The following is a 19,966-nucleotide window of genomic DNA, read 5'->3' on the forward strand; positions in this document are numbered from 1 at the left end:
GGTATGAAAAATTCCCCGATTTTTCCCCCCGTTTTTGACCCTTTTAAACCCCAAAATCGGCCCAAATTTCACCCCAGTGACCCCCAGACCCTCTCCCAGTATAAACCAGTAACTCCCAGTCCCAAACCAGTATAAACCAGTACAAACCAGTAACCCCCACTCCCCATTTTTAACCCTTTCTCCGCCGTATTTTCGCCGTTTTTTCACCGTTTCTCCTCATTTTTTCACCTCCCAGTATAAACCAGTACAAACCAGTATGAACCAGTACAAACCAGTAACCCCCACTCCCCATTTCCCCCATTTTTAACCCTTTCTCCCCCATTTTTAACCCTCTTTTCCCCATTTTTAACCCTTTCTCCGCTGTATTTTCGCCATTTTTCGCCGTTTTTCCACCGTTTCTCCTCATTTTTCCACCTCCCAGTATAAACCAGTACAAACCAGTACAAACCAGTGACCCCCACTCCCCATTTCCCCCATTTTTAACCCTTTCTCCCCCGTTTTTAACCCTTTTCCCCCCATTTTTAACCCTTTCTCCGCCGTATTTTCACCGTTTCTCCTCATTCTTCCACCTCCCAGTACAAACCAGTATAAACCAGTATAAACCAGTACAAACCAGTGACCCCCACTCCCCATTTCCCCCCATTTTTAACCCTTTTCCCCCCACTTTTAACCCTTTTTTCCCCATTTTTAACCCTTTCTCCACCGTATTTTCACCGTTTTTCGCCGTTTTTCCACCGTTTCTCCTCATTTTTCCACCTCCCAGTATAAACCAGTACAAACCAGTACAAGCCAGTGACCCCCACTCCCCATTTCCCCCATTTTTAACCCTTTCTCCCCCGTTTTTAACCCTTTTCTCACCGTTTTTAACCCTTTCTCCCCCGTTTTTAACCCTTTCCCCGCCGTTTCCCCGCCTCCCGGGCCCCCCCGTCCCAGTAGAAACCAGTAGAAACCAGTATAGTCACCGCCGGCTCCAGCGTGGACCAGTACCAGAGGCGCTGGGCGTCGTCGCGCAGGTCGGGCCGGCCGCAGCTGGGGCAGCCCAGCGCCCCCACGCCCCTCTCGCGCAGCCCCACGGTGAAGTGGAGCCGGAAACACTCGGGGCACAGCGGGCACGAGCAGCCCGGCAGCCACTGCATCTGCGAGGGCCATCAGAAACCAGTACAAACCAGTACAAACCAGTACAAACCAGTACAAACCAGTACGAAGCAGTTTGGAGCGGTTCGAAAGGAAAGAAATGGAATTGGAAGGATTAAAAGGGCAAACCAGTATAAACCAGTATAAGCCGGATGGTCCCGGCAGCTCCCAATTGGTCCCAGTAAGCCCCCAGACCAGTATGAACCAGTATAAACCAGTCCAAACCAGTATAAACCAGTATGGGCCCAGGTAATTGGCGTCAATGGCGCTGCTGCCCCCCCAGTGGCCGCTGAGGGAACTGCAGCCATTGAAACACTAAAACCAGTAGAAACCAGTTTGTCCCAGTAGCTCCCAGTTCATCCCAGTAAGCCCCCAGACCACTGTAAACCAATATACACCAGTATGGACCAGTATAAACCAGTATGGACCGGTATAAACCAGTAAAAACCAATAAGAGCCCAATAATGGCTTTCAATGGCGCTGCTGCCCCCAGTGGCCGCTGAGGGAACTGCAGCCGTTGAAATGCCAAACCAGTACAAACCAGTACAAACCAGTATAAACCAGTACAAACCGGTACAAACCAGTATAAACCAGTGACCCCAAACCCACTCCCAGTCCCTCCCAGTATAAACCAGTGCCCCCAAACCCACTCCCAGTCCATCCCAGTATAAACCAGTGACCCCAAACCCGCTCCCAGTCCATCCCAGTACAAACCAGTGACCCCAAACCCCCCCCCAGTCCATCCCAGTATAAACCAGTGACCCCAAACCCACTCCCAGTCCCTCCCAGTACAAACCAATGACCCCAAACCCACTCCCAGTCCATCCCAGTACAAACCAGTGCCCCCGAACCCGCTCCCAGTCCCTCCCAGTATAACCCAGTGCCCCCGAACCCACTCCCAGTCCCTCCCAGTATAAACCAGTGACCCCAAACCCCCTCCCAGTCCCTCCCAGTATAAACCAGTGACCCCAAACCCACTCCCAGTCCATCCCAGTACAAACCAGTGACCCCAAACCCCCCCCCAGTCCATCCCAGTATAAACCAGTGACCCCAAACCCACTCCCAGTCCATCCCAGTATAAACCAGTGACCCCAAACCCACTCCCAGTCCCTCCCAGTACAAACCAATGACCCCAAACCCACTCCCAGTCCATCCCAGTATAAACCAGTGACCCCAAACCCGCTCCCAGTCCATCCCAGTATAACCCAGTGCCCCCGAACCCGCTCCCAGTCCATCCCAGTATAACCCAGTGCCCCCGAACCCGCTCCCAGTCCATCCCAGTATAACCCAGTGCCCCCGAACCCGCTCCCAGTCCATCCCAGTATAACCCAGTGCCCCCGAACCCGCTCCCAGTCCGTCCCAGTATAACCCAGTGCCCGCGGCTCACCCCGAGGCGGGGCAGGCCCCAGCCGCACACGGCGCACTCGCAGCGCAGGCGCCGCCGCAGGGCCGCCCTGTCCTGGCACGAGCCCACCGCCTCCACCAGTTCTCCCAGTAACGCCTCCTTACTGGGATCGCCCTCGGCCACGCGGCCCAGGCCCAGCTCCCGGCCCAGCGTGGCCACCAGCGAGGCCCGGCCCCAGCTGGCCACGGGGAGGGTGGCCAGGATCTGCCGCAGGAGGGCCTGGAGCGGAGGAAATCCCAGTAGAAACCAGTAAGAACCAGTAAGGGAAAAAATGTGAAACCGGTAAGGGAAAAAATCCCAAACCGGTAACTCCCAGTAAGGTCAAATGGGCTCCCAGTGACCCCAAAACCCGTCCCAGTTCATCCCAGTCCATCCCAGTTCATCCCAGTAACCCCAGAGCCCAAACCAGTATAAACCAGTAAGGAAAAATGTGAAACCAGTAAGGAAAAAAATCCCAAACCGATAACTCCCAGTGACACCAAATGGGCTCCCAGTGACCCCAAAACCCATCCCAGTTCATCCCAGTTCATCCCAGTTCATCCCAGTCCATCCCAGTTCATCCCAGTAACCCCAGAGCCCAAACCAGTATAAACCAGTACAAACCAGTAAGGAAAAAAGTGAAACCAGTAAGGAAAAATCCCAAACCAGTAACTCCCAGTGACACCAAATGGGCTCCCAGTGATCCCAGATCCCTTCCCAGTGACCCCAAAACCCATCCCAGTCCATCCCAGTTCATCCCAGTCCATCCCAGTTCATCCCAGTGACCCCAGAGCCCAAACCAGTATAAACCAGTAAGGAAAAATGTGAAACCAGTAAGGAAAAAAATCCCAAACCAGTAACACCCAGTGACACCAAATGGGCTCCCAGTGATCCTAGATCCCTTCCCAGTGACCCCAAAACCCGTCCCAGTTCATCCCAGTTCATCCCAGTAACCCCAGAGCCCAAACCACTATAAACCAGTATAAACCAGTATGAAGCAGTAAGGAAAAACGTAAAACCAGTAAGGAAAAATCCCAAACCAGTAACTCCCAGTGACACCAAATGGGCTCCCAGTGATCCCAGGTCCATTCCCAGTGACCCCAAAACCCGTCCCAGTATAAACCAGTATAAACCAGTATAATCCAGTAACCCCCAAACCCTTTCCCAGTATAAACCAGTAACTCCCACTCCCCTCCCAGTTTCCTCCCAGTACAAACCAGTATAAACCACTAACCCCCAAACCCCACCCCAGCCCCTCCCAGTTTATCCCAGTATAACCCAGTAACCCCAAAACCCATCCCAGTCCCTCCCAGTTTAACACCAGTTCCTCCCAGTATAAACCAGTATAAATCAGTGACCCCAAAATCTCCTCCCAGTCCATCCCAGTATAAACCAGTGACCCCAAACCCGCTCCCAGTCCATCCCAGTATAAACCAGTAACCCCAAACCCACTCCCAGTCCACCCCAGTATAAACCAGTGACCCCAAACCCACTCCCAGTCCATCCCAGTATAAACCAGTGACCCCCAAACCCGCTCCCAGTCCATCCCAGTATAAACCAGTGACCCCAAACCCGCTCCCAGTCCAAACCAGTATAAACCAGTGACCCCAAACCCGCTCCCAGTCCATCCCAGTATAAACCAGTGACCCCAAACCCACTCCCAGTCCATCCCAGTATAAACCAGTGACCCCAAACCCACTCCCAGTCCATCCCAGTACAAACCAGTGACCGCAAACCCGCTCCCAGTCCATCCCAGTACAAACCAGTGACCCCCAAACCCACTCCCAGTCCATCCCAGTATAAACCAGTGACCCCAAACCCGCTTCCAGTCCATCCCAGTATAAACCAGTGACCCCAAACCCACTCCCAGTCCATCCCAGTATAAACCAGTGACCCCAAACCCACTCCCAGTCCATCCCAGTATAAACCAGTGACCCCAAACCCGCTCCCAGTCCCTCCCAGTATAAACCAGTATAAACCAGTACAACCCCCGCGTCACCTGCTGGTCGGGCCGGTTGAAGTCCAGCCCCGGCCCCGCCCCCCGGGAGTGACGTAAGAGGAAGGGGCGGAGCCGCGGGGCCTGCAGCTGCCGCAGCGCCTCCCATTGGTCGCCCTGCTGCCGCCCCAGCTCCGCCCCCGCGGGGGCGGGGTCGGGGAAGCCCAGCGAGGCCAGGAGGCGGAGCTACCACCGGGAGAAACCAGTATAAACCAGTTTGCACCAGTACAAACCAGTACAAACCAGTATAGACCCGCACAAACCAACAGAATCCCCCAAATCCGCCATTTTGGACCCAAATTTCCGCCGTTTTCACCCCGAACGCTGAAGCCCCGCCCCCAACTGTTGAAGCCCCGCCCCGATTTTGAAAGCCCCGCCCCTGTCGGTGAAGCCACGCCCCCAAATTCCGCCATTTTGATCCGTTTCCGCCATTTTGACCCGAAATTTCGAAGCCCCGCCCTCAATTCCGCCATTCGACCCCAGTTTCCGCCATTTTGACCCAGAATGACGAAGCCCCGCCCCAAATGTTGAAGCCCCGCCCCGATTCTGAAGCTCCGCCCTCAAAGATCCGCCATTTTGATCCCAATTTCTGCCATTTCTCAGCCCCAAATTTTAAAGCCCCGCCCCCAAATTCCACCATTTTGTCCCCAAATCTGAAGCCCCGCCCCCAATTTCTCCCATTTTCAACTCTTAAGCCACGCCCCCAAACCCGCCATTTTGGACCCAATTTCCGCCATTTTGACCCCAAATCTGAAGCCCCGCCCACCCTCTCACCTGCTGCTTCCGCCGGCCAATCAGCACACGGCGAGCCCACTCGGGATCCCCCTCCCCTTCCAGCCACGCCCAGGCGGCTTCGGCCAATGAGAAGGGCCCGAGGGAGGCCACGCCCCCTTCCTCCTCCGGCCCCGCCTCCAGCAGGGCAGTGAGGGCTCCGCCCAGGCGCTGCCGGAAGTCCCGGATTTGGGAATCCAGGTCGGGGGCGGGGCCGGAAGTGGTCAGGAATTGGGAGAAAGGGGCGGGGCCAAGAGCTTCCGGGGGCAGGCCCTGGGACTCGGCGGCCTGGGGGGGGAGGGGAGGGAAAAATGAACTAAATTAAAATAATTTAAATTAAAATCATGTTTTGAAATTAAAAAAATTTAGAAAATAAAACCAATTAAAGGGTAAAATAAGAAATTAATAAATAAATTAATAAATTAATTAAAACAGTAAAAAATTTTCCAAAAAAACCCCCAAACCAGGAAAAATTCCATCGAAATTCCCAAATCCTCTGAAAGTCGGACGAAAGAATCGCCAGATCCAGGAAGTTCTCGGCAAGAATTCAGAATTTTTCCCGAATTTCCCAAATTTTAACCCAAATTTTGACAAAAATCTCCAAATTTCAACCGAAATTTGGACAAAAATCTCCAAATTTTTTACTGAAACTTTGACAAAAATGTCTGAATTTTGATTGAAAATTTGACAAAAATCTCCAGATTTTAACGAGAGCTTGAGAAAAAATCTCAGAATTTTTACTGAAATTTTAACCAATATCTGCAAATTTTAACTAAAATTTTGACAAAAATCCTCAAATTTTTTTACCCGAATTTTGAGAAAAATCCCCGGGTTTTACCTGAAATTTTGATAAAAATCTCCAAATTTGAAGCAAAATTTGGACCAAAATGTCCAAATTTTTACCAAATTTTTGGCAAAAATCTTCAAATTTTTACAGAAATTCTGACAGAAATCTTCAAATTTTTAACCAAAATTTTGAGAAAAATCTTCTGGTTTTTACCAGAATTTTGACAAAAATCGATGAATTTTAACTGAAATTTTGACAGAAATTGATGAGCTTTGAATGAAATTTTGACAAAAATCTTGAAATTTTAACTGAAAATTCAACAATCTCCAGATTTTTACGAAAATTCGAGAAAAATCTCCAAAATTTTTACCAAAATCTTGACAAAAACCTCCAAATTTGTTGTTCGACTTTTAACAAAAACCTCTGAACTTTCAAGCGAAATTCTGACAAAAAAATCTCCAAAATTTCAACGGAACTTCGACAAAAAACCTCCGAATTTTTACCGAATTCTTTGACAAAACCCTTCACGTTTTCGCCCAAATCCGGCCCAAAACCGGCCGATTCCCCGCGAAGGTTCGAATTTCCGCCCCCGATCCCCCGATTCTCCCCCCGCCCCTCCCCCGCTCGCCTTGACCAGCGCCGCCAGGCGGCGCCCGGCCTCCAGCAGCTTCCGCTGCCGCAAAGCATCACGGGAAGGGGCGGGGCCTCGGCCGGAAGGGGCCGGGACTACGGCGGAAGAGGCGGAGCCCGAAGAGGAAGCGTCTCCTTCGGTGCCGGAAGTGACCGGGGCGGGACCGGAAGTCGGCGCGTCGCCCCCGGAAGAGGCGGGGACGGGACAGGAAGTGGCCGTGTGGCCACCGGAAGGGGCGGGGTCAGAACCGGAAGTGGCGGGTTTGGGCTCGGAAGCGGCACTTTTAGAAACCGGAGTGGGCGCAGCGGGCGTGGCTTCCTCGGGTGTGACGTCACCGGCAGGGGCGTGGCCGCACATGTCACAGGCGGGGGCGTGGCCGCGGTTCAGGAAGGTGCAGCGGGGGCAGGGCCACACCTGGGCGGGGGCGGGGCTGGGCTGGAGCCCCAGAACATGGAGGTGAGACCCCAAAATTCCCGCTTTTTACCCAAAATTCCCCTTTTTTACCCAAAATTTTCTCTTTTATCCAAAATTCCCATTTTTTACCCAAAATTCCCATTTTTCACCCCAAAATTTTCTCCTTTTTTTACCAAAAATTCCCATTTTTTAACCCAAAATTCCATTTTTCAAACCTAAAATTCCTTTTTTTTAAACCCAAAAATCCTTTTCTTTACCCAAAATTCCCATTTTTTAACCCAAAACTCCCTGTTTTTCAAACCTAAAATTCCTTTTTTTTACCCAAAAATCCTCTACTTTATTTACCCAAAATTCCCATTTTTTAACCCAAAATTCCCTGTTTTTCAAACCTAAAATTCCTCTTTTTTTACCCAAAAATCCTCTTCTTTTTTTACCCAAAATTCCCTTTTTTTAACCCAAAATTCCATTTTTCAAACCTAAAATTCCTTTTTTTTTACCCAAAAATCCTCTTCTTTTTTTACCCAAAATTCCCATTTTTACCCAAAATTCCCTTTTTTCACCCCAAAATCCCAATTTATTCCATTTTTCACCCCCAAATTCTGAATTTTCTCTTTACAATTCCCAAGTTTTTCCCTGAAAATTCCCAAATTTTCTCCCCCGAACCTTCTCCTTCCTCTTTCCCCTCAAATTCCCTTTTTAAAAACCGAATTCTCCCATTTTTCCCCCAAAATTCCCTTTTTTTTTTAAAACCAAAACTTCCGTTTTCTCCCCCGAACCGGCCCAATTGTTCCTTTAAATTCCCAAGTTTTTTTCCTTTAAAATTCCCAATTTTTTTCCCTTAAAATTCACCGATCTCCCCCTTCCCTAAAATTCCCTTTTTTTCCTCAAAATTTCCTTTTTTCCCCCTTTTTTCTCTTTCTTTATAAAATTAACTTTTTTTCCCCCAAAATCTTTTTTCTCTTTTTATCTCTAAAATTTTTCCTTCCTAAATTTTTTTTTCCTTTTTTCCCTAAAATTCTTTTTCCCCCCAAATTCCCTCCTCCCCTTTTTTTTCCTTAAAATTCCCCATTTTTCCCCCTAAATTCCCCATTTCCTTTCCTACAAAATTCCCCGTTTTTTTTTAACCAAAACCCCCAATTTTTCTGCCCAAACCCGTCCCTCCAAATCCCCAATTTTCCCTTGAAATTCCCATTTTAGAAAACTAAAATTTCCGGGGTTTTCACCCCAAAAATTCCCCTTTTTTTTCCTAAACTTGCCTCTTTTTTCCCCTTTTGTTTTTTCCTAAAATCCCCAATTTTTCTCCTTTTTTTGAAAACATAAAAATCCCTTTCCCTCCCCCGTCTTTTCCCCAAAATTCCCCTTTTTCTCCCACAAAATCCCCATTTTCCCCCAAAATTTCCCTTTTTTACCCCCAAAATTCCCATTTTACCCCAAAAATTCCCATTTTCCCCCCAAATTCTTTTTAAAACAACCTAAAATTCCCTCTTTTTTCCCCCCAAACTTCCCATTTTTCCCCCCAAATTCCTTTCTTTTAAAAAAACCTAAAATTCCCTTTTTTTCCCTAAAATTCTCATTTTTTCCCTAAACTTCCCATTTTCTCCCCAAAACTCCCATTTTCCCCCCCAAAAAATCCCATTTTTTCCCCCAAAATCCCTTTTTAAAAAACAACCTAAAATTCCCTCTTCTTTTTCCCCGAAAATTCCCTTTTTTTTTCTCTAAAATTCCCATTTTTCCCCCCAAAATTCCCATTTTTTACCCCCAAAATTCCCTTTTTCCCCCCTAAAATCCCCATTTTTAAACTAAATTCCCCCTTTTTCCCCCCCCAAACCCCCGTTTTCTTTCCCTCCCCTTTTTCCCAACGAAAAAATTTCCTTTTTTTTTTCTTTTTTTTTTCCCGAAATCCCCTTTTTTCGCCCCGAACTCGGGGGTCTCTCACCTGCGGCCTCCCGGCCAGCCGCGGCCGCTCGCACACCCGGCACAGCACGTGGGGGGAGGGGTTGAGGAAGGTGCAGCTGCGGCACGGCCACGGCCGCCCCTCCCCCACGCCCCCCGCGTCACCTGGACGGGGGGAGGGGAAAAAAAAAGGACCCAAAATTCCCCTTTTTCACCCCAAAATTCCCCTTTGTGCCCCTTTAAAAATCCCCGTTTTTCACCCCAAAATTCCCGTTTTTCACCCCAAAATTCCCAATTTTCCCCCCAAAATTCCCAGTTTTCCCCCCAAAATTCCCATTTTCACCCCAAAATTCCCGTTTTTCTCCCAAAATTCCCATTTTTCCCCCCAAAATTCCCAATTTTCCCCCAAAATTCCCGTTTTTCCCCCAAATTCCCATTTTTCCCCAAAATTCCCGTTTTTCACCCCAGAATTCCCATTTTTCCCCCAAAATTCCCGTTTTTCCCCAAATTCCCATTTTTCCCCAAAATTCCCGTTTTTCACCCCAAAATCCCCATTTTTCACCATTTTTCACCCCAAAATTCCCGTTTTTCCCCCCAAAATCCCCATTTTTCCCCCCAAATCCCGTTTTTCCCCCCAAAATTCCCATTTTTCCCCCCAAAATTCCCATTTTCCCCCCCAAAATCCCCTTTTTTTCCCCCCAAAATTCCCATTTTTCCCCCCAAATTCCCATTTTTTCCCAAAATCCCCGTTTTTTCCCCCCAAAATCCCCGTTTTTCCCCCCAAAATTCCCGTTTTCCCCCCAAAATCCCCTTTTTTTCCCCCCAAAATTCCCCTTTTTTCCCAAAATCCCCGTTTTTCCCCCCAGAATTCCCGTTTTTCCCCCCAATCCCCGTCGGCGGCTCCGGCGCCCCCTACCGGCCGGCAGGAGCTGGGCGGGCAGCGCCTCCGACGGCAACGGCCCCTGGGGGGCGCCAAAGAAACCAGTTTGGACCAGTATAAACCAGTTTGGACCAGTTTGGACCGGTATAAACCAGTTTGGACCAGTATAAACCAGTTTGGACAGTTTGGACCAGTATAAACCAGTCTGGACCAGTATAAACCAGTTTGGACCAGTTTGGACCCTCCCTGGGCCCCTCCCAGTATAAACCAGTACAAACCAGTTCGAAACGGTGAAAACCGGTACAAACCAGTATAAACCAGTATAAACCAGTTTGGACCCTCCCAGGGCCCCTCCCAGTATAAACCAGTACAAACCAGTAAAAACGACTTTGGACCCTCCCATTACCCCTCCCAGTGTCCCTTCCATTGCCCCGCCCAGTATAAACCAGTTCAAACCAGTATAAACCAGTATAAACCAGTTTGGGCCCTCCCAGGGGCCTCCCAGTCTAAACCAGTACAAACCAGTATAAACCAGTTTGGACCTTCCCATTACCCTCCCAGTATAAACCAGTACAAACCAGTTAAAACCAATGAAAACCAGTACAAACCAGTAAAAACGACTTTGGATCCTCCCATTACCCCTCCCAGTATCAACCAGTACAAACCAGTATAAACCAGTCCAAACCAGTTTGGATCCTCCCAGGGCCCCTCCCAGTATAAACCAGTACAAACCAGTATAAACCAGTTTGAACCCTCCCATTGTCCCTCCCAGTCTAAACCAGTATAAACCAGTATAAACCAGTTTGAACCCTCCCGTTGTCCCTCCCAGTATAAACCAGTATAAACCAGTACAAACCTCGTCGTCTCCCAGTAAGATCTCGCTGAAGAACTGGGGGTTCGGATGTTGGTTCTGTCCAGGGGGGAGGAAAAGGGGTCAGAGGTCACCAGTATAAACCAGTACAAACCAGTCCAAACCAGTCCAAACCAGTACAAACCAGTATAAACCAGTGACCCCCAATCCCCCTTTTCTCCCATTTTTAACCCTTTCCTGCTCGTTTTTGGACCCTTTTTTCCCCATTTTTTTCGCCTCCCAGTACGAACCAGTTGGTCCCAGTCCCCTCCCAGTACAAACCAGTATAAACCAGTATAAACCAGTGACCCCCCAACCCCCATTTCCGCCATCTTTAACCCTTTCCCCGCCATTTTTCACCCATTTTTCACCGTTTTTTCCCCATTTTTTCGCCTCCCAGTTCCCTCCCAGTACAAACCAGTTCGTCCCAGTCCCCTCCCAGTCCAAACCAGTATAAACCAGTCCAAACCAGTGACCCCCCAACCCCCATTTCCGCCATCTTTAGCCCTTTCTCCGCCCCTTTTAACCCTTTATTTGCCGTTTTTCACCGTTTTTCGACGGTTTTTCCCCATTTTTTCATCCACCAGTCTCTCCCAGTATAAACCAGTTCCCTCCCAGTCCAAACCAGTTTGTCCCAGTCCCCTCCCAGTCCAAACCAGTGACCCCCAACCCCCATTTCCGCCATTTTTAACCCTTTCTCCGCCCCTTTTAACCCTTTATTTACCCTTTTCCCACCATTTCCCCCCCGTTTTTTCCCCTCCCAGTCCCTCCCAGTCCAAACCAGTTCGTCCCAGTCCCTCCCAGTACAAACCAGTTTACCCCAGTCCCCTCCCAGTCCAAACCAGTGACCCCCAACGCCCATTTTCCCCCATTTTAACCCTTCATTTGCCATTTTCCCACCGTTTTTCCCCCGTTTTTTCCCCTCCCAGTTCCCTCCCAGTCCAAACCAGTTCGTCCCAGTCCCCTCCCAGTCCAAACCAGTTCGTCCCAGTCCCCTCCCAGTCCAAACCAGTGACCCCCAAATCCCCATTTTCCCCCATTTTAACCCTTTGTCCGCCACTTTTAACCCTTTATTTGCCGTTTCCCCACCGTTTTTCCCCCCGTTTTTTCCCCTCCCAGTCCAAACCAGTCCAAACCAGTATAAACCAGTATAAACCAGTCCCCGGCGCTCACCTCCAGCAGCAGCTGCAGCTCGTGCCGGAGCACGAGGACGTCGGCGGTGACGGCGGCCACGCGGGGGGGGTGGGGCCCCTGGGGGGGGGAGGGGAAGCTCAGCCCCTCCCCCGACTCCTCCGTGTAGCCCAAGAGCTTCAGCACGGCCCGGCCGCCCTGCAGGCACTGGGAGTTACTGGTTTGGACTGGTTTATACTGGTTTGGGACTGGGGGTTACTGGTTTGGACTGGGAGGGGACTGGGGGTCACCGGGGGGAAGTTTGGGGCAATTTTGGGGCTTTAAAAGGGTCGAAAATGGGGAAAAAATGGAGAAAATTGGGATTTTTTTATACTGGTTTATACTGGTTTGTACTGGTTTGGGACTGGGGGTTACTGGTTTGTACTGGGAGGAAGTTTGGGGTCACCGGGGGGAAATTTGGGGGGGAAAAAAGGGTCAAAAATGGGGAAAAAAGGGTTAAAAATGGGGAAAATGGGGGTTTGGGGTTACTGGTTTATACTGGTTTATACTGGTTTGGGACTGGGAGGGGACTGGGGGTTACTGGTTTATACTGGGAGGGGGTTTGGGGTCACTGGGGGGAAATTTGGGGCGATTTTGGGGAATTTTGGGGCTTTAAAAGGGTCGAAAATGGGGAAAAAATGGAGAAAATTGGGATTTTTTTATACTGGTTTATACTGGTTTATACTGGTTTCAGACTGGGAGTTACTGGTTTGTACTGGTTTGGACTGGTTTGGGACTGGGGGTTACTGGTTTATACTGGGACGGGGTTTGGGGTCACTGGGGGGAAATTTGGGGCGATTTTGGGGCTTTAAAAGGGTCGAAAATGGGGAAAAAATGGAGAAAAATGGGATTTTTTTATACTGGTTTATACTGGTTTGTACTGGTTTGGGACTGGGGGTTACTGGTTTGTACTGGTTTGTACTGGTTTGGGACTGGGGGTTACTGGTTTATACTGGGACGGGGTTTGGGGTCACCGGGGGGAAATTTGGGGCGATTTTGGGGCTTTAAAAGGGTCAAAATGGGGAAAAAAGGGTTAAAAATGGGGAAAACGGGGGTTTGGGGTTACTGGTTTATACTGGTTTATACTGGTTTGGGACTGGGAATTAGTGGTTTGGACTGGGAGGGGACTGGGGGTCACTGGGGGGAAATTTGGGCCGATTTTGGGCAATTTCGGGGCTTTAAAAGGGTCGAAAATGGGGAAAAAATGGAGAAAATTGGGATTTTTTTATACTGGTTTATACTGGTTTATACTGGTTTCAGACTGGGAGTTACTGGTTTGTACTGGTTTGGACTGGTTTGGGACTGGGGGTTACTGGTTTATACTGGGACAGGGTTTGGGGTCACTGGGGGGAAATCTGGGGCGATTTTGGGGCTTTAAAAGGGTCGAAAATGGGGAAAAAATGGAGAAAATTGGGATTTTCTTATACTGGTTTCTACTGGTTTATACTGGTTTGGGACTGGGAGTTACTGGTTTATACTGGGACAGGGTTTGGGGTCACTGGGGGGAAATTTGGGGCGATTTTGGGGAATTTCGGGGCTTTCAAAAGGGTCAAAAAAATGGCCAAAAAATGGGAAAACCACGATTTTTTTTTTTTTCCCAGAAAAAGAGGAAATTTTTTTGGGAATAAAACCCGGAATTTCGGGAATTTTTTTTTCTTTGGGGAATTCTCACCCGGATGGCGCCGACGGTGGATTTGAAGACGGGGTTGCCAAACCTGACCCCCCTCCAGTGGCGGGGCGGGCGGGGGCTCAGCAGGTTCCGGCCGTACTTCTCCAGGATGTTCAAGGCCGTCCTCAGAGCTTCCGAACCGTGCGGGGGACCCTCGGGATTCTGGGGAAAAAAAAAAACAAAACGAGGAATTCCAGAGATTCGGGGAAAGAGGAAAAAAAAATTTGGGGGAAATCGGCGAAAATTTGGCGAAATCGGAGGGGAAAAAGAAGGTGGGCAAAGCGAAATTTGCATGAAATTTGCATGGAATTTGCATGAGTTATGCGATGAATCGATGTGAAAGGTGAAGGGAAATTCTGGGGTTTGTTATTCCCAAGAATTCCGGAAAAATTTCCACGAAATTCCCAGAAAATTTGGTCGAATTGTGACCAAAATTGTGAATTCCGCGTAAAATTTGCATAAAATTTGCATAAATTAGACATAGTTTCGTTGCGGGTTTTTTTATTTCGCATAAGGGATCAAGGAGAGTCGGGGGGTTTGTTATTCCCAGAAAATCCTGGAAAATTCCTGGAAAATTCCCCCAAAATTTGGTGGAAATGGGACAAAAGTTGCAAATTTTGCATAGAATTTGCATAAAATTTGCATAAATTAGACATTGGGGGGGGGGTTTTTTTGCATAAGGGATCAAGGAGAGTTCTGGGGTTTGGGATGCCCCAAAATTCCTGAAAAATTCCCAAAAAAATGGCGGAAGTGTGAAATAAAAAGTGAATATTGCAAAATTTTGCATTAAATTTGCATAAATTTGCATAAAATTCAGGCAAAAACGAAGGGAAATTTCAAGTTTTGGGGCGTTGGCCTCAGAGGTTCCAAACCGCGCGGGGGAACCTCGGGATTGTGGGAAAAAACGAGGAATTGGAGAGATTTGGGGAAAGAAGAAAAAAAATTTGGTGAAAATCGGTGAAAATTTGGTGAAATTAGGAAAAAAATTATTTTAAAAAATCACCAAAAAATCGGGGAAAAAACATCAAAAAAATCAAAAAAGGACAAAAAAAATTCGAAGAAAAATTGGAGAAAAACCCTAAAAGGTCCTAAAAAAGCCTCGAAAAAGATCCGAAAAAATCCCCCAAAAAATCACAAAAAAAACCAAAAAATCCGTCGAGAAATTGAAAATAAAATTTTAAAAATTCGAGATGAATCAGAAAAAAATCATGAAAAAATCTTCCAAAAGAATCCGGAGAAATCAGCCCAAAAAAACCCCAAAACAATCCCAAAAAATTTCTCGAAAAACTCCAAAAAGTCCCAAAAAATCACCAAAAAATCACCAAAAAAATCCCCCAAAAAATCCCCAAAAAATCCCCAAAAAATCCGCCTAAAATTGAAAAAAAGAATTCAAAAAATTCGAAAAAATTCCAAAATAATTATTAAAAAATCGGAAAAAATCGAAAAAAAGTAAAAAAAAACCTGGAAAAAATCCGAAGAAGTCACCAAAAATTCTCCCAAAAATCCCCCAAAATTTCTCAAAAAATCCCCAAAAATCACCAAAAAAATCACAAAAAAACTGGAAAAAAATTCCAAAAAACCCCCGAAAAATCCAAAAAAATTTGAACAAAATCCCCCTAAAAATTCAGGAAAAAATCACCAAAAAATCCCCAAAAATCCCCAAAAAACCCCCCAAAAATCCCCAAAAATTTCTCAAAAAATCACAAAAAAATCCTCCAAAAAATTGCAAAAAAAACCAAAAAATCCTTTAAAAATTGAAAAAAAATTCGAAAAGAATCAGAAAAAAGTCGCTAAAAAGCTGGAAAAAAATCGGAAAAAAATTGGGAAAAAATCACTAAAATATTGGAAAAATTCGGAAAATCCCAAAAAAATCTCCCAAAAAAGCTGAAAAATTGAAAAAATTTTGTGAAAAAAATTCTAAAAAAATTCGAAAAAAATCAGAAAAAATGGGAAAAAAATCAAAAAAATTTTGAAAAAAGTCAGAAAAAATTAGAAAAAAAATTGGAAAAAATCCCCAAAAATGCCGAAAAATAGAAAAAAAATTGTGAAAAAAATTCGAAAAAAATGGGAAAAAATTGAAAAAAAAATCGAAAAAAGTCAGAAAAATCAAAAAAATCTGAAAAAAATTGGAACCCCCCCCAAAAAGCCTAAAAATTGAAAGAAATTTGTGAGAAAAACTCAAAAAAAATCAGAAAAAAATGGGAAAAAAATGGGAAAAAAATTGAAAAAAATTTCGAAAAAAATCGGAAAAAAATCAGGAAAAAATCAGAAAAAAAGGGGAAAAAAGTCAAAAAAATTTCAAAAAAACCCGGAAAAAGATCAAAAAAAATCGGAAAAAAATGGGGAAAAATGGGCAATCAATCCCCGCGCCCCCCGCGGCTCCGAACCCAAAATCCCCCAAAATCACCAAAAGAGCCCCCAAAAATTCTCAAAAAGCCTCCAAAAAATCCTTTAAAAATGGAAAAAAAATTCGAAAAAAAATCGAAAAGAATCAGAAAAATGTCACAAAAAAATTGAAAAAAATTGGGGAAAAAATGGAAAAAAAATCGGGAAAAAAATGGGAAAAAAAATCGGAAAAAAATGGGAAAAAAATCAGAAAAAAGTCACTTAAAAATCCCAAAAAAGTCAAAAAATTGAAAAAAGTTAGTGAAAAAAATTCAAAAAAATCCAACAAAATCAGAAAAAAATGGGGAAACAATTAAAAAAATTTTGAAAAAATCAGAAAAAAATCAGAAAAAAATCAGAAAAAATCGGAAAAAATCCCCAAAAAACGCCTAAAAATTGAAAAAAAATTGTGAAAAAAAATCGGAAAAAAATTGAAAAAAAAATTAGAAAAAAATTAGGAAAAAAATCAAAAAAATTTCAAAAAAAATCTGAAAAATTGGAAAAAAATCAGAAAAAAATTGGAAAATATCCCCCAAAAAAGCCTAAAAATTCAAAAAAATTTGTGAAAAAAATTCGAAAAAAATTTTGAAAAAAAATCTGAAAAAATGGGGAAAAAACCCAAAATATTTCAAAAGAAATGGGAAAAAACTTGAAAAAAATTTTGAAAAAATCTGAAAAAATTTGAAAAAAATCAGAAAAAAATGGGGAAAAACATCAAAAAAATTTCGAAAAAAATCATCAAAAAATCGAAAAAAATCTGAAAAAAATGGGAAAAAATCAAAAAAGTTTCAAAAAAAATCGTAAAAAATCGGAAAAAAATCGAAAAAAATTGGAAAAAAATGGGAAAAAAACCAAAAAAATTTCAAAAAAAAATCGTAAGAAAATCAGAAAAAAATCAGAAAAAAATGGGAAAAAAATCAAAAAAAATCGAAAAAATCGTCAAAAAATCGGAAAAAAATCGAAAAAAAGTCGTAAAAAATGGGTAAAAAGCAAAAATATTTCAAAAAAAGTCCGAAAAAAAACCGAAAAAAAATCAGAAAAAATCAGAAAAAATGGGGAAAAAAAATTCAAAAAAAATTCGAAAAAAAATCCGAAAAAATGGGGGAAAAATCAGAAAAAAATTGAAAAAAAGTCAAAAAATCCAAAAAAAAAATCGGACAAAACTGGGAAAAAAAATCAAAAAAATTTTGAGAAAAATTCAAAAAAAATCAGAAAACATCAGAAAAAAATGGGAAAAAAAAATCCAAAAAAATTTCAAAAAAAATCGTAAAAAAATCAGAAAAAATCAAAAAAAATCGTAAAAAATCGGAAAAAAGCAAAAAAAATTCAAAAAAAAAAATCCGGAAAGAAATCAAAAAAATTTGAAAAAAATCAGAAAAAAATCCGAAAAAATTGAAAAAAAATCAGAAAAAAATGGGAAAAAAATCCAAAAAAATTCACAAAAAATCAGAAAAAAAGCAGAAAAAATCCGAAAAAAATGGGAAAAAAATTCAAAAAAATTTCAAAAAAATTCGAAACAAATCCGAAAAAAATCGAAAACAAATCAGAAAAAAATGGGAAAAAAACCAAAAAAATTCGAAAAAAATTGTTTAAAAATCAGAAAAAATCAGAAAAAAATGGGGAAAAAAAGTCCAAAAAAATCGAAAAAAATCTGAAAAAAATCAGAAAAAAATGGGAAAAAATTCGAAAAAAATGGGAAAAAAATGGGAAAAAAAATGGGAAAAAAATGGGAAAAAAATGGGAAAAAATGGGAAAAAAATGGGAAAAAAATGGGAAAAGAAATCACCCCCCGCGCCCCCCGATCCCCGCGCGTGACTCACCCAGCGCAGGTTGGCCCTGAGGAGGCGGCGGCCCGGCACGAGGCGCAGCTTGCGGCCCGGCTCGGCGCGCAGCAGCAGCAGCGGCCGCAGCTCCGGCGGCTCGGCCCGCGCCGGGTCGCGCAGCAGCGCCGCCTCCAGGGCGGCCCGCAGCTCCTGAGAGGGATTTGGGGGAAATTGGGGGGATTTGGGGAAAATTTGGGGGAAATTTGGGGGGATTCTGGGAAAATTTGGGGGAAATTTGGGGGAAATTTGGGGGAAATTTGGGGGAAATTTGGGGGATTTTGGGGGAAATTTGGGGGAATTTTGGGGGAAATTTGGGGGATTTGGGGGAAATTTGGGGGAAATTTGGGGGATTTTGGGGGAAATTTGGGGGAAATTTGGGGGAAATTTGGGGGATTTGGGGGAAATTTGGGGGAAATTTGGGGGATTTTGGGGGAAATTTGGGGGAAATTTGGGGGAAATTTGGGGGATTTGGGGGAAATTTGGGGGAAATTTGGGGGATTCTGGGAAAATTTGGGGAATTTGGGGAAAATTTGGGGGAATTTGGGGGGAATTTGGGGAGATTTGGGGAAAATTTGGGGAAAATTTGGGGATTCTGGGAAAATTTGGGGGATTTGGGGGAAATTGGGGGTTTGGAGGGGAAAATTGGGGAATATTTGGGGGAAATTTGGGGGATTTGGGGAAAATTTGGGGAAATTTGGGGAAAATTTGGGGGATTCTGGGAAAATTTGGGGGATTTTGGGGGAATTTGGGGAAAATTTGGGGAAAATTCGGGGGAAATTTGGGGGGATTTGGGGGAAATTTGGGATTTGGGGAGATTTGGGGGAAATTTGGGGGAAATTGGGGGGAAATTTGGGGGATTCTGGGAAAATTTTGGGGAAATTTGGGGGAAAATTGGGGGGATTTGGGGGGATTTGGGGGAAATTTGGGGGAAATTTAGGGGATTGAGGGAAAATTTCAGGAAAAAATTGGGAGTTTTGGGGAAAATTTGGGGGAATTTTGGGGGAAATTTGGGGGATTCTGGGAAAATTTGGGGGATTTGGGGGAAGTTGGGGGTTTGGAGGGGAAAATTTGGGGATTTGGGGGAATTTTGGGGGAAATTTGGGGGATTTGGGGAGGAAATTTGGGGGATTCTGGGAAAATTTGGGGGATTCTGGGAAAATTTGGGGGATTTGGGGGAAATTTGGGGGATTCTGGGAAAATTTGGGGGATTTGGGGAAAATTTGGGAGGATGATTTGGGGAAAAAATTGGGGAAAATTTGGGGGAAATTTGGGGGGATTCTGGGAAAATTTGGGGAAAAAATTGGGAGTTTTGGGGAAAATTTGGGGGAATTTTGGGGGTAAATTGGGGATTTTGGGGGAAATTTGGGGATTTTGGGGGAATTTGGGGGAAATTTGGGGGAATTTTGGGGAATTTTGGGAAAATTTGGGGTATTTGGGGGAAAAATTTGGGAAAATTTGGGGAAAAAATTGGGGGTTTTGGGGAAAATTTGGGAAAATTTGGGGGAAATTTGGGGGATTCTGGGAAAATTTGGGGGATTTTAGGAGATTTTGGGGATTTTTTTGAATTTTGGGGGCATTTTGAGAAAGTTTTGGGGGATATTCTGGGATTTTTTGGGAATTTTGGGGATTTTGGGGGGATTTTTTGGAATTTTGGGGGATTTTTTGAGGATTTAGGGAAAGTTCTTGGGGCTATTCTGGGATTTGGGGGGAATTTGGGGGGATTTTAGGAGATTTTGGGGTTTTTTGGGGGATTTTTTTGAATTTTGGGGGGATTTTGAGAAAGTTTTTGGGGATATTTGGGGATTTTGGGGGATTTTTGGGGGATTTTTTTTGAATTCTGGGGATTTTAGGGAATTTTTTTGAATTTTAGGGGAATTTTTGGGGAATTTTGGGAAAGTTTTTGGGGCTATTTTGGGATTTTTTGGGGATTTTGGGGGGAATTTTTTTGAATTTTGGGTGGATTTTGGGGGATTTTGGGGGAATTTTGGGGTCTGGGGGAGGCTCACCTGGAGAGTTCCCACATCTGGGGCATCTTTGGGAAGGTCTGGCATCACCTGGGGGGGGGGGGGGTGAAAAAACAGACAAAAAAAATTGGGGAGATTCCGAGGAAATCCGGGGGAAATTCGAAGAAAATTTGGGGGGAAAACTCCAGGAGATTTGGGGATTTGAGGGGAAATTC

At 44.8% G+C, this 19,966-nt stretch overlaps 1 protein-coding gene across 5 annotated transcripts in view; it reads right to left on the reverse strand.

Annotated features, from left to right (window-relative positions):
- The window catches only part of LOC136305967 (E3 ubiquitin-protein ligase RNF31-like), a 32,478-nt gene extending 12,605 nt beyond the window's left edge, over nt 1-19,873 (reverse strand). The window contains exons 1-12 of one of the 5 annotated variants that reach the window (XM_066209311.1): nt 19,794-19,873; nt 17,785-17,937; nt 13,583-13,741; nt 11,914-12,069; nt 10,747-10,800; nt 9,927-9,972; nt 9,054-9,175; nt 6,701-7,138; nt 5,289-5,573; nt 4,518-4,700; nt 2,522-2,758; nt 963-1,136 (exon numbers count right to left, since the gene is read on the reverse strand). In XM_066209311.1, coding sequence (XP_066065408.1) covers nt 963-1,136; nt 2,522-2,758; nt 4,518-4,700; nt 5,289-5,573; nt 6,701-7,138; nt 9,054-9,175; nt 9,927-9,972; nt 10,747-10,800; nt 11,914-12,069; nt 13,583-13,741; nt 17,785-17,937; nt 19,794-19,838 — 2,052 coding nt within the window. In that variant the 5' untranslated portion in view covers nt 19,839-19,873. Of the gene's footprint in view, nt 1-962; nt 1,137-2,521; nt 2,759-4,517; nt 4,701-5,288; nt 5,574-6,700; nt 7,139-9,053; nt 9,176-9,926; nt 10,700-10,746; nt 10,801-11,913; nt 12,070-13,582; nt 13,742-17,784; nt 17,938-19,793 lie in introns of those variants that run through there. The other 4 variants (XM_066209313.1, XM_066209312.1, XM_066209308.1 and 1 more) reach the window with 4 other exon arrangements.
- Between the last annotated feature and the right edge of the window lie 93 nt (nt 19,874-19,966).

Source organism: Chamaea fasciata, unplaced genomic scaffold (assembly GCF_029207755.1).
Source record: "Chamaea fasciata isolate MVZ Bird 193981 ecotype frontalis unplaced genomic scaffold, bChaFas1.0.hap1 SCAF_851, whole genome shotgun sequence".
Lineage (NCBI taxonomy): Eukaryota > Metazoa > Chordata > Aves > Passeriformes > Sylviidae > Chamaea > Chamaea fasciata.